Source organism: Pempheris klunzingeri, chromosome 12, assembly GCF_042242105.1.
Source record: "Pempheris klunzingeri isolate RE-2024b chromosome 12, fPemKlu1.hap1, whole genome shotgun sequence".
Lineage (NCBI taxonomy): Eukaryota > Metazoa > Chordata > Actinopteri > Acropomatiformes > Pempheridae > Pempheris > Pempheris klunzingeri.
In genome coordinates, this window is record NC_092023.1 from 14,906,813 (window position 1) to 14,920,873 (window position 14,061).

At 40.5% G+C, this 14,061-nt stretch overlaps 1 protein-coding gene across 1 annotated transcript in view; it reads right to left on the reverse strand.

The window, feature by feature from the left end:
* LOC139211221 (pro-neuregulin-3, membrane-bound isoform) overlaps positions 1 to 14,061 on the reverse strand; it is a 321,277-nt gene that overhangs the window by 105,192 nt on the left and 202,024 nt on the right. The window contains exon 2 of the mRNA XM_070841504.1: positions 13,715 to 13,844. Coding sequence (XP_070697605.1) covers positions 13,715 to 13,844 — 130 coding nt within the window. The remainder of the gene's footprint in view (positions 1 to 13,714; positions 13,845 to 14,061) is intronic.

Genomic DNA, 14,061 nt, shown 5'->3' on the forward strand with positions numbered 1-14,061 from the left:
GTCTAATCCAAAGGTCATATTATTTCAACAATAGAGTTTCTCAGCATGACGTACAGCAGGGAATAACCTAGACAGACTTGAAAAAAGCTTATTGAACTGTTGCAAGGTCTCAATATTTAGTATCATTTTTTGAAATTTTAGTAATTAGCAAGTCCCACCACTGGGCCCTTCAACAAAGCAATAATAGTAAAACTTATTTCTTTGGCACTTCCCTCATTCCCAAAGCAAAACAAAGCATTTAGGTTGTATTCACAGCTGACTTTTCGGAGGGGCTTTGTTCTCGCTGTTAAAGTCAGAGCTGCAGAGTCATTTGAGGATGAAGACAAAGATAAAGCACTCTCTCTCCTTCTTACACACTACAGTCACTATGCATAAATATAGCAATACACAATCAGGACAATAATAAAGTCAGGAGAGTTGATTCCACGTTTGTTCAGTGTAAGCCAGCTGGACGTTTGTTTAGCAACACAACAATGCTGATAACGATTTTATGCAAAAATATTTTATTTCTGGAAGGTTATCATGGGAAATCTTGAATCAATGAGCAAGTATTTGCCTTTTCATCTTTACTCTATAGCTTAATTATGACTGGGACATACAGTAAACTGTAGAAAATGAGACAATGTTTGGACTTTGAGTACTTAATTAATGCCCAAAATGGGCGTTTTGTTTTCTACACAGTTACACATCTTTCTATGAGTGCATGGTAAGGGGTAAAAGCAGATAAAACACCACAGTAACAGTTTTTTGGTCAAAGGAGCCTTTTCTGCTGATTTACTCCCACTCCCACAGTTCCCACGGTTCAGTTAAGGATAGTGTGACAGACAGAAGGAGACAGAAGCCTTCAGTCTGAGGGCAATTAAGTTAATGCTAACTGGTAGTGCAAAAGGTCAGTTCACAGCTTTGGCAGTAGTGTAAGTAGTGCAGCTAGCGTTCAAAAGACAAAAAATGTGGGATGTCAATTCACTACAGCAGCTATATACTGGATGGCAGGAAGTCCAACATGAGCCAACAAAGATTCAGAAGCATCTTGTGGAGTGCAAAATAAAAAGGGACAGTTTGTGAGGCAATACATGCTTTAGAGTATCAAGAGGAGAGAGTATATCTTTTAATGCGGACTGGTGAGATAGCCCATGAAGTCCCTGCAGCAAAAAGAGAAACTGTACTGTAACAGGGTGTATCAAAACTTAATATGCCTCTAGTTATTGGCCCCAAACAGCTTACATACACTCAGAGAGACACAGACAGAAAAACAGACTTGTTAAATGGTCCCAGCAGGATGTTTTTGGCAGCTGTGTCCCAATTCCATACCACATATTAATTTTATCTGGGTTTTCAGTCTGTAATGCATTCACACTGGGAAACTCGGAAAGCAAGTAAGTTACTAAAAGATGTCAGCATGCTGACTTAATGTGCTTGATTTCTGAAAGCAGAGTTGATGGATGCTATTGTCCCATAATTGAATGTGCAACACAGACGGAGGAGCTAAAATTAAAAGCAATTATGGCTTACGGGCAAAAAAAAAGAATAACAGATGATTTAGTTGGAATGAAAAAGTAGCTTTTTGTTTGTATAGTTTCCAAAATGCTCACCAAAAGCAGTGTTGCACAAATGGTTGACTGAACACACACTTTAATTTCTTGCATTCTAATGGCTAAAATGAAGATTAGCTAAAAGTCCATAATTAGCACTTTACTGACATTAGACAATGTGGAATTAGGTGCTATGTTTAGCAAGAGTTGTCTGTGTAACTGAGTTACTACAGTGGTGGCATAGGTAAACACCACCCACTGATGAAGCACATAACACAAAGTTTGCATGTGTGCAGTTTTTGTACAAGTGCGTGTGCTCTTGAACCTCTTTCTCTGTGAAGAATTTTACATCTCAGAATGGGGACAGTTTTGGAAAATGACTCCTATGAGGCCGATCTTCAGCCCTAATCTGTCCCTTTTGGGGGTTAAGGCCTAGGGGTTTAATTTAGTTTATCACATTTACTTGTCAGGAGCCATATACAACAACATTAATCTCACATTAGGAGACGAGATGCATTGTACCAGATTTAGCTATTAGCTAATTTCTTTCTGCAGTTGTTGGGTTGAGGTTTGAATTGGGCATAAAGCTCTGGTTAGACAGGGGCTTAAGTGTGGTCTCAGTAAATCACTGCAACTGTAAATAGAATTGCGAAAAAAGACATTTAGCCAATGTCTAAGTGTCCATGTGTCCTTGCCTCTATGTGTACTCTACCGCCTGTGTGCATGCTCGTTCCTATTTCTCTATAAGTCGGTGTGTGTCCGTGCTCCAGTGACATGAGAAGTGCTAGACTTTGACATGGAAGCTTGTCGACATCCATTAGGATCACATCCATAATCTTTTCACAACCTCCCACCCATACGCCTCCTCTCCCCTCCTCTCCCCTCCTCTCCTCTCCTCTCCTCTCCTCTCCCCTCCCATCCTCTCCTCTCCCCTCCTCTCCCATCCTCTCCTCTCCCCTCCTCTCCTCTCCTCTCCCCTCCCATCCTCTCCTCTCCCCTCCTCTCCTCTCCTCTCCTCTCCCCTCCCCTCCCCTCCTCTCCTCTCCCCTCCTCTCCTCTCCTCTCCTCTCCTCTCCTCTCCTCTCCTCTCCCCTCTTCTCCTCTCCTCTCCCCTCCTCTCCTCTCCCCTCCTCTATCTCTACCACTCACGGTTGAGAGTTGTGCCAAGGAGTGCAAATAGACACACACTTCTCCCTCCCTCATCCATGCCCTCTTTTCAAACACAAGACAAGTGGATGTCAAGCAGACCTAAATACAGTACATGACATCTCCTGACAGAGGCAGGATTTGACCTACAGTATGGCCAACATGGCCGTAGCTGGAAGACGACAGGACTCCTTCGTTATACGCTTAGTCTCACCCTGAAGCAAAGCATTGTGGGGCTACAATCCTGAAATAGTTTCTCCACTCTTGGCCAGGCACAAACAGCCCTGCAGTAAACCAAAAAAAGAAAAATAATAGCTCAATCATAGGCTATGTTTCTGCAGCACATGATTATCTTTTTATAGCCGGCAGTCTTTATGTACCCACATAAACACAGCCACCCACGCTCACACATACACTCTTACCCAGACAGACACACACACACACACACACACACACACACACACACACTAATAAACCATTATATGCAATCAGAAACATTATATGCAGATTAGAAAGCACTGATAAGAAATCATATGGAATGTCTGCTTAATTAATCAGTTAAACTGAGACTAATTATTTCAGCATTTTTCATAATTTTCAGCTGATAATCAATGTATGAAGCCTGCAGGTTTTAGTAGCGGCAGTTTTCATGACTCAACGCAATACAAAACAGGTTATGACTAAGCAGCACGACTTGTATTTCAAATGTATTGATTCCTCCTGACTCTAGAAGAGCAATAATAATATGTTACATGAGCACCCAGTGGGGGTGGTAATTGTAGTAGTAATTGTGACCAGTGGAGTCAAAATGTTTAATAAGGCCCAATTACATTTTAAAAATTATAATCTGTCAGGCAATGTCATTCTTGGTACTAGTAACCAAGAAAAAAAAAAGAAAATCCCACACATGATGGCAAAATACTCTTCTGGTTTCATATAACTTTGCTCTTGATTTCAAAGTCTTGCCCATAAAAGGTTCTAAAAACTGTATACAAGCTAGTTTGTGAATTTACACAACATCCATCACAGTATATAGACCGACTCTCTGGTTCAACTTTTACCTACTTGCCATGCCGCAGATGTACGCACGTGCAGTTAAATTGTGTAATGAAAGATTATAGCCAACATCACAGGCGTGCTCAATGTTAGTTTTTCCTGCAGATGAAGTGCTTTAGATAATCTGGCGACACTGTTGCAATAAACCGAAATGATACTTTAAGGATTAGTTAATGGGGGTTGTGGTCACATGGCCATTTACACATGAAATTGCTAAAAATGAAATTAAAATAGAATTTAATTTAATTTACCTTGAGCCTGGAAGTTCATTTTTGGCCATTGGGATAGTGGGTCTTTCCAGATTTTTTAACAGCTGAAGGAGGTTGCTGACGATTTGTAGGTTCAACAACATGTTTAGTCAGAATAAAACAATGTTGTTCAATAAGATAAAAACACTGCTCCTCATGGAACAGCAGCATTTCAACAGGTAGTTTCTGGCTTCCAGGTAAGATTTAATTGTCAGTGATTGGAAAAAGGAAGCCTAACAGGACAATTAGAGGACCTCCAGTTGAAGATCTCAGAATGGCCATTAGCCAAGTGTCGGCGTGACAGTGACCTTGACCAGAATTTGATACAGGAAAGCATGAAATATTCATCAACACTTAAGGGAGGAGGAGGTGCATGACGGAGCTGCTGTATATAGATTGTGTGTGAGCCCTGTCCTGTCCTCATTACATGTGTGCACATGTGTGTGCAATCAAGCCCTGTTCGTCTGAAAACACTCACAAAGAGCTGACTCTTGTTAGTCAGAGTGGGAGACAGAAATGTCTGGGCTTCGGGCGCCATTGTCATTTCAGAGTGAAGTGCACTACAGATAAAACATACATCAGCTGGCTGGTATGGCTCACGCTCTGGAAATCCAGACCTGCTTAACATTGCAGACATATCTTCTCTTCAGTTATTCTCTTTTTTTCTATTCTCCTCTTCTGTCTCTTTCAATATCTGTCCCTCTCTTCGTCTCTCTCTTCTTTTCTCACCAATCCTTTATGTAAATATATATTTTATTCTGCATTTTCCTCTTTTTCTGTCACATTGGTTTTACTTTTCCTCTTTTCATGCATGCTAAAATTCACTGTTGTGCCGGAGTTCAGTCGCTGGAGAACGATTCCCTAATGTAGTCAGTGTCTCTGTGGCCAGCGTAAATATTTCGTGCCATTTTTTTTTTTTTTTTTTTTTAAATCAATAGTACTTCTCTGTCCTCTCTTTTTGTATTTATGTAGAGCTCTCCATTCTGCAGGAGGGGGCAATGCCAACTCTGGTTTTGGAGGGAAAAAGAGGTTCATTTGCATGCATTTGCATCCTATTAACACATCAAACCTGCTGACTTGAAAGGGATGCCTTGATTAGGAACACCACCAAATTACTGTATGTCTACTCCCTCACTCCTCATTTGCCCTTGTCCTCTCACTATCTCCTTAGCTTCCTCTCCTCTGCTTCACCTTTGAGCATTGGTACCTTACAGTACACGCATCATTATAGAGAAAAATGATGGAATATCCCTCAACCTTTGGTGTGCCAAACTCTTCTAACATCATCTCTGTCTCTTGCCCTCTCCCTTTTTGTCTTTTCCTTTTGCTATCATGGTCATGACCCATGAGCTGGCAAACATTTTAAATCTCTGAGGGCATGTGTGCTATGCCTCCAAGCTTACCTACAAATTGCTTGTAAACATGACCAAATGTTCTGCACCATAGTGTGTTATGTACCTCCTAAAGGAGAGTTGACTGTGCGGGTGTTGGACTATAAAATGTACTCTCATATCGCTGCTCCCTGATTTACACCACTGATTTATCTAATGACATCCAATCGGACTGTCACTCACTTCAAAATCATGCATACATGGAAATGATCTACTCTGCCTCTGATTTCACTTCGTTCGATACCATGAGAGCATTCCTGTTTTTTGGATGCTGGACAGTCAGCTGTGAGTTCTCCCACCTGAATGGGGCAAAACGTGATGGACAGTCTACCATTCATTGCATATTTCGGAAAAGAGCATTGTGGAGATCTTAAAAGCACATTAAGATTAGTAAATATTTTTATTTACATGTGTTTCTCTAAGTAGGACAACTAGTAGTAGTAGTCATTGTGCAAACATAACTTTATTTTAAATTGAGATGGAAATTTGAATTGAAATTTGCAGAAAGCCGTACAGTAAAATGAATATCGTCAAAAGAGCGGATGTATTTTTTCAATCATTAAAGGGAAAAAGGATGCATGTTAAGGTGTTAAATTCCCAAGGAAACTAAAATGTTCATGAGATGCTCTTTTGATGGGGTACAGTCGGAACGTAAGCATTCAGCTACTAAATTTGCAACATGTTAATTTGGCAACATTATTTACTCATTTACTATAAATGACTCTGTTTCCTTAACAAAATACTTACTAATTTATGTAGCATGTCAACATACTTGAATATTTAACTTGTTTGCATAATATCAACATTTTTCCTTAGCAGAAAACCTAAAAATGCATTACTACAATTCAATGCAACTTAATACAAGTGTTTGCTTGTATGGTTATATCTGTTGTTGCAGCTAACTTTATTATTTTAATGCAACAAATCTGTTTTTAATTCTTCAATGGCCACTATTGATGCAGTGCTAATGATATTTTTACTACCAAGCATCAATACAAACTCTGCTGTGAAATCATGAACATTACAATTAGAGCAAGAATTCACTGTGTTTTCTTAGTTTGTTATCTGACTGCTTTGGGATATTCTTCATTAAACTGTCTTTGAAAACCTGCAGTTAGCATCGTCAGGGTCCAATAGCCACAGGCTGTGATGGTTATTCACAGGAAAATGTCATTGTGATTAATGAACATAATTACTCTGAGTACTTCTATTCATAACATTGTTGAAATTAACAATTATTTAAAGCTCTGAAAGCAATGGCCATCCCATAATCGTACAATATGTTTTTACACCTACATAACACCAAAGAATCCAGCTTCTAATCTTTTACTTAAAAATGTTCATGATGGCTTTGACAGATTCAGACACAGTATTACTCTCCTTATTTACAATGTTATATTAAGGACATATAATGTCCTGCGCGCACACACACACACACACATACACACACACACACACACACACACACACACACACACACACACACACACACACACACACACACACACACGTGTATGTTTGCAAAGGGGCTTTAATTAGATACTCTGTGCTGTTTACCAAACTGAGTGAGCTAATGCAATTGCACAATTAAACTTGTTAAATCTTGCTAATTAAAACTAACAAAGACGTCAATATAAATCAATTTAATGCGGAGAGGTTGGAGAGCCTAGGAAATGGCGTTGAGCACTTGACTTGAAAAAATTACACAAAAAAACACAAAACAGATGATAACACTAGTTCAACTCTGCAGAGCACTAAGATGCATACATCATAAAGCTACACACTCTACTGGGTTGAAAATATAATTCCTACATTTAAGAATTAGAGCCAAAATCTGCAATTGGTGCACAGGAAGGGTGCACAGGTCCACATGGCCACATTCAATCATTTTGTTTTGTTTTTTTGGCCAAGTTTTGCTAGCACTTGGCTATTTCAACATCTAGCAAAAATAGCAAGATTAACATTGGACTTGTTAAACAAGTCAGCACACACTCTCCCTGAGCTTCCTCTTTCTCGGGCCTATTTCACCTTGTAATTGCTAACTTTGTGCCCCAGCCATTTGGTGCTTGACAGGTAGCATTCTGTGTGTTTTGCTGCTGCTTGACATGAGTTTAATGGGAGCACTGCAATAAAATAAACCCCCAGTAACAATGGACTAGCAAGAGGTGGCTCAAGACTCTGTCAAAATGCATAATTGGGAATAATTCTCTGTGGGTTTGGACAGTCATTTTATTCATTGTCAACGGATTAATGTATGTTGACTTGTGAAGCTTTAAAACAAGGAAAACAATAAAGAATAAATATAAAACAATAAAGATTACGGCTGAGTCCTCTGTACGGCATTGACTGCAGTGATACCCTGATTGAGCTGCCAAGAGATTATTAAGCCTTCATTGTGTGCTAATTAAATCAGCACACAGTTTGACGTTTGACCACCGTCACTCATGCTCTCAACCTCTCCCTGTCATCATGTCACCCAAAAAAAGCACGCTGATCATGTGATTCCTGGTTTATGTTTATTCTACTCCATCCTTGGCTCCCTCCCAGCATCTGTTTTCCATTCCCAGGCACGCTGAGTGTTCCTCTTGGCGTCTTGGAGGATTCACTTGCTGAAAGCAGCACGTTTTAGCCACAATATGTGGCCTCTTATCTGTTTAATTTGCTCCCACCTCGAAAGCATGCTACGGCATCAGCCTTGTTTATTACTGTCAGAGTGACACCAGTCGAACTCCCGCTGGTGTGCCATTATTGTCACACAGATGGCGGTAAGGGTTGAGAGAGATAGACGGAGCGACAGAAATGGAGAGAGACAACAGAAAAAGGAAGGGAAATGGAAGGAGAAAAAAAAAACCCAGGAAGAAAGAGAGAGAGAGAACGAGTGACTGAAAGATGGCATTTTCCATTTTAACAGCAACAAGACAGTTTCCTGACTGTGGGCCGGAGTAGATCACATGTTTCTTTCCTTGAATAACAATACACCTTTGCACTGCTCTGTTCACAGGAGCACACCCATGGCACACACACAAATGTGCACTTTAACATTCTAGTGAGTATCTGACACACCTTTACCCCAGAGGCTTTTTCCTGTCAAGGTAAAATCCCTGCTGTCAGAAACAATATTGCACAGAATGCAATGACCCCTCCACATATTCCTTGACTGTTGCTATGCTCACTGTTTGGATGGAGGGGTCTCTTGGGGTGACAGACACTCACGTGCATGTATTTTTGTGTGTCCTTCTGAATGTCCACAAGAGAGATATCAGGACCTGGGAGAGTGACATTTTCTCACTACATACGCTTCTTTGGTTGGTCTGCAGTTTTAGCCTTTAGACTGTATGACACTATTTATTTATTGTTTATTTTCTGGCTTTTGAGTTTGCAGTATGTTCACAACCCTGTATGCAGCGATCTGGTGATATAAAGACATCTACGTGTCGTGGCTAAGGTGAAGTGGTTGAAAAGTAAAGGCTTTTTGTTCAGAAACAGGTTATTCCTGACCATTGTTTTATAACCATTCCTAGCTACAGTCATTGAAATTTAATAAAACACCAAGTATGTGTATCCTAGATGCCTGTGAACGTTAACTTTTCACTTCTTTCACGTCTTATGCCCTTTGTTAAAATTCTATACTATGAAATATTGTACAGGAAATATTCATATAATAATAATATCAATGTGCAGTATGACACTGGGACTCCCAGCTGTGTCAGGTGCCTGCTTTTTTTTTCATATACATTTTAATCTCCTTGTTTACTGGCAGCTTAGATGTGTGTTATTGCTGCTATGTTCATCAATTTCATGCACGCTTCTTGTTAATTGCCTTGCAAGTGTGTGTGTTTACATGCGCGTATGAGCATGGAAGGTAATTTTATGTATTCCATTGAGTTGCCACTCTTTGCACCTGTGAGGCCCAAGTCAATCTGGTGGTGCTGGTCCGTGGCAGAACACTTTGGAAAAGCCTGAAGTCACCCAGGAAAGGAGAGGCTGGAGACCGGAGAGACAGGAGGGCGGATGAGGAGGATTGGGAGTGAGGGAAGGAGGATTACATTCCACAAAGAAAAGGTTTGTCTGCTGCACAACCTTCTCCCTTCTACCTCGTTCTTTACCTTGTGCCAACAAGCCCAGGAACCATTGTTATCAAGGGATTTGCTTTTTCACACTTAAAGTACCATTCACATCTCTCTAAATCCAGTCCAGTTTTGTCTACTTATTGGGGAATGGTTTAGTTCCTGAGACATTCAATTCAGTCACAGTGATTAATGTGATCTTTGTATAACAAGCATAGGCTTGTGATGCATTCTTCATCTTTGTTAAGCTTGAAAAAAAAAACAACTTGTCTTTTATTTCTTGGTATGGATTTCATTCGTGGATGTCAAAACAATTTTATTTCTGCCAGTCTTCAAGTGACCTCCATTTACACATGTAGTTGCCATAGACATTAGATGGAGGCTAGTGGAATCGGAAAATATCACAGCTAATGTTCCTTTCAGGTTGTCTGTGTTTTGCTTGGTATTGAAATCATTACACCTGTCTTTGATAATGACCCATGATGATCGTTTTAGAACAAGCTGAATCACGTTTCAAAATCTGATAGTCTTGTGGGAGGAAGCTGGGATGAAATAGGTGAATAAAAGAAGAGGTGAGATGAATAACTGAGGACAACAGAAGCACAGGATGAGCTTGCAGGGCGACATTGAGGACAGCAGTGCTTTTTGTTCGAAGCCCCTGATAGAGGCACTCAAAGCATGAAACGTAAGCATAAAACCATAAAGAGCAAAAGAAAGTAGAAAATGTTGCTTTTTTGTACAATGCTATTCATCATTTCTATCTCAAATATCCTTGAGGCATATACTGTCAATCAATTCAATTCATTTACTGTGTGCAAAGAGGCATGCTTTTCACCCACGTAACTTACATCGAACATAACTGCAGCCACCCTTCCTGTTAGCGCTGGACCTGCAGGAAGATTTTACAATTTCTTCCTCAAAGGACCCTCAGTTGGTGAGGCCATCTCTACAGCTTGCAACACAGTCAAGGCCAACATTTTAGATATATGACACACACACACACAGACATAAACCTGGCACAGTTAGTGCGGAAATCTGTTTCTAGAGTGTCTGTGTCAGCCACTGGTCTCATTGGTGGTAGCTTTGCAGGGATCTCTTACAAACCCCTGCTGCCTCCACCTGCCAGCTGAGATTGCCTTTCTATTGCTCTGGAATAGCCTCTTGACAGAGGGCAATGAGATAGGTTTAGCTAGCCCCTGTTGCTAACCAGACTGACAGAGACCCTTTCTGCCTTGTCACAACACCAGGAGGAAACAAATAATAACAAGTTAAATAATAAGAAATCAAAAACCATCGCAGCCTCGAAGACACTACAGGTAAACACTGGCCAGATAGAGGAAGTAGAGCTAAATCCCCAAGTCCTCATCATTCAGAGAGCCACCACGAAACTCAAGAGAGAGAGAAACAAGAGCAGAAGCATGCACGGAAATAAGGAAGGGAGGATATTTAAATAGGCATATGTATTTGAAGCAATACTTACACCAAAACTAGTATTAGAATTTTTGTTCTTTTTTGGGGAAATCCTGCTAAGACATTGAAGTGGTTAATCAAATTCAGTGTCACATCACTTTAATAATTGAATGCCTTGGTCTCTTGCCATCTTCTGAAAATATTATCTTAACACACTGACTAATTTACTGGTAAGCTGAACACTAATGATTGAATGCCTGACTATGTTGCCCAAAGCAGTGAGCACTGGTGTGTGTGTGTGTGTGTGTGTGTGTCTTCGTGGCTATAAGTGTGAAAGAGAACGAGCAGGCCTTATGACTCACGTTGAATCCCTTCCTTCTGTACCCGTCCCCGTGGGATGACAAACACGACCGCTGCACTCCGACAGCGCTAAACAGCGCTCTGGGGGACAATGTGCGCTTATTTTACAACTGGCCGTGAATGGCACTTGATATTTGAGTTATGACTCTTTGGAGAAAATCATTGCAAAAGGGATCAAGTTTCATCTCGCAAATAAAAATGATTAATTCTGTGACAAATAGTGCCACAAACCGGCTCAATTTATCCCCAGTAACTGTCCAGATTGATCACACTTTTACAACCTGATTTGTCTCAATTTGTTGCGAACACAAATTGAATGAGATTATGCATTGATCCTGTGCCTGGGGTGAAATTTGTCATTCTTTTGGAAGTGAGGATAAATTAATGTCTATCAGCATGTCGACTGAAGTGCAATGCATCCTCTTAGTTAAGTATTACAACAATTCACCATAAAAGTACAAAGTAACACTTTACTTTCTCGTCCTTGGTCATTTAAGAGCCTCACTCACAAAGTACATCCATTCACACGATATTCATAAAGGGGGTTTGATTCCGCAAAGACTGAATCATTACCTAAGTTTGATTCTTAAGTTACAGAGTATAAAATATAATCCCCCGTCTAAACTTTAGCCTAAATATAAGCAAAGCACTATAGTTTTACTGTACGATCAGACCAGCTGTTATTCGATTTAACAGCGGATGCCTTTCTGTTTGATGATCCATATATTTCCTTTAGAAAGCTCATTGCCAAACGATTAAGCAGTAGAGATCAACTCGGTGCACATTTTTCTCTCTTCTGTACGTCGGCTCACATTAACATGCACAGACAGTGTGTTCAAGGCCATCTCACTGTACATCGCAAACCTTCGCTCTTTAACAGCTCCTCTTGGCCACAGATTATGTTGTCATAACAACAGAGCCAAGCAAGGGAGGACGGCAACAGCCCCTCCTCAACTCCTACTCCTCGTCTGCCTACACCTTGGTCTTTCTCTCCTGCTCTCTGTTTTCTACCTCTCTCATCTTGCCTCATCGTTCCTTTTTCTGAAATAAACAAACCAATAAAATGAAGCTTGCTGAGACACTTTTCAGGTGGCAATCACAATTTGGTTAAGGTCAGTGACTGAATCTAATTAGTTAGGTTTAGGAAAAGATCATTATTCGGGTTAAAAAGACAACTCCCTTGAAACAATCAGTGCTGACTATTGGCTTAACACAAGAGACGAACCCCTGTTCCCTGTGTCAAAGTTCTGTGTTTGACACATCCATCCATCCAATCTTTCTTCCATTGAGCCAAACCCATCGTTCATCATCATCCACACACACACACACACACACACACACTTGCGCATTCATACGGATGTATACTCGTACCCCCAAGGAGACAAAACAAGCTCTTTGAAAAACAGGTCGGGTGGAAGTACCTGCGGTTAGATTTTGGAAGAAGTTGTTCTGGGACTTAATTAGTAAAGGGTCCCACATTTGAACGGGCTAAGTGCCCATGAGCTCTATACTCAAATCTGGGACAATCACGGCGCACACACACACACACACACACACACACACACAGATTGAACGGCAGAAAATCTTTCCATACTATACTGTAGATCAAGTATTTTCAAAAGGCCAGGTCCGATAGATATCCACCAACAGCAATCACAGTCAACCCTTTGAGTAGCAGACATTCAAAAGTCTTTGTGAATTTGTGAACATGAATCTGCTACGTTTGTGTCTTGCTCCTCTGCACGTTGTATTCAGCTTGGACTCACCGCAGGTCTAGAGTATTTTCTGTGTTATTCTTTAATACGCTGCTTGGCTGTAGATCCGTACATTTCCTACGTTCCAAACAAATATTTAATAATACATCGCTAAGCAAGTTATTTCCAGCACAGCTTCACGATAGCGTGACAACAACAAAAGATGGAAAAAGTGGATTTATCTGAAAGAGCGAGCTAAAACCTTTTCGGAGCCACCTTTGAAACACACAGTGGGTGAGCCGAGTGATTGACACTCAAAGGAAACAAGACATTCCTCAATTCATTCATCACTTAATTCACTATTTTTAGCGAGTGCTTTCTTCACTAATTGTAAAATAATGTATAAAAACATATACTTATCCTAAAAAACTAAAAAGGCAAAAAGGAAAAATATATAGCATTCTTCTTTTGCCTTAGCAAAAACAATAACACAGCCAAAGCCGGCGTGCCAGTCCTTACAACTACTTTTGCTGTGGGCCCACAACAAAAACACAGACATAGCAGTCAGACAGATAATTAAGTTTACATTGTCTAGTTGTCTTTAAGTATTTTCTCTGACCAAAAAAACAAAGCCTCCACTCAGCAATATACAAGGCAGCCATATCCCAAACTACTCTCAGCTACTGAACATCACTGCTGGAAACTCCAGAGCAGGAAGAAAAAGCAAACACTAACTGTAGGAAAGAGCAGAGGAGAGGAAGAGGAATAATTTAAATAATAGATCAAAATAACAGCTGGTCAGTCACTTACTTGCAGTGCTTGTGGGGCCCACTAAGTGTCTCGATGACAAAGCATTCGCCACCGTTTAGGCAGTAGGCCAGGTCCTTCTCATGACACGGTTTGAAATGCTCCGAGTGCAGTGGAGGGACAGTTGGAGATGCTGCAGGACAAACAAAGAAACTCTTGTTAGTCATTATGAAGCCCTAAATATATATTTTTCTTCATGAATGCCTTCACTCTCCAACTCTCAGGCTTAGTGACAGCAATGTTTCATCTCACTGTCTTCTGGCTGCCTATTACTCCTCAAACTTCATTATTGTCAGTGCAATTCTGCAAATAAATCATCATATCATCCTAAATTACAGCAAAAACAAAAA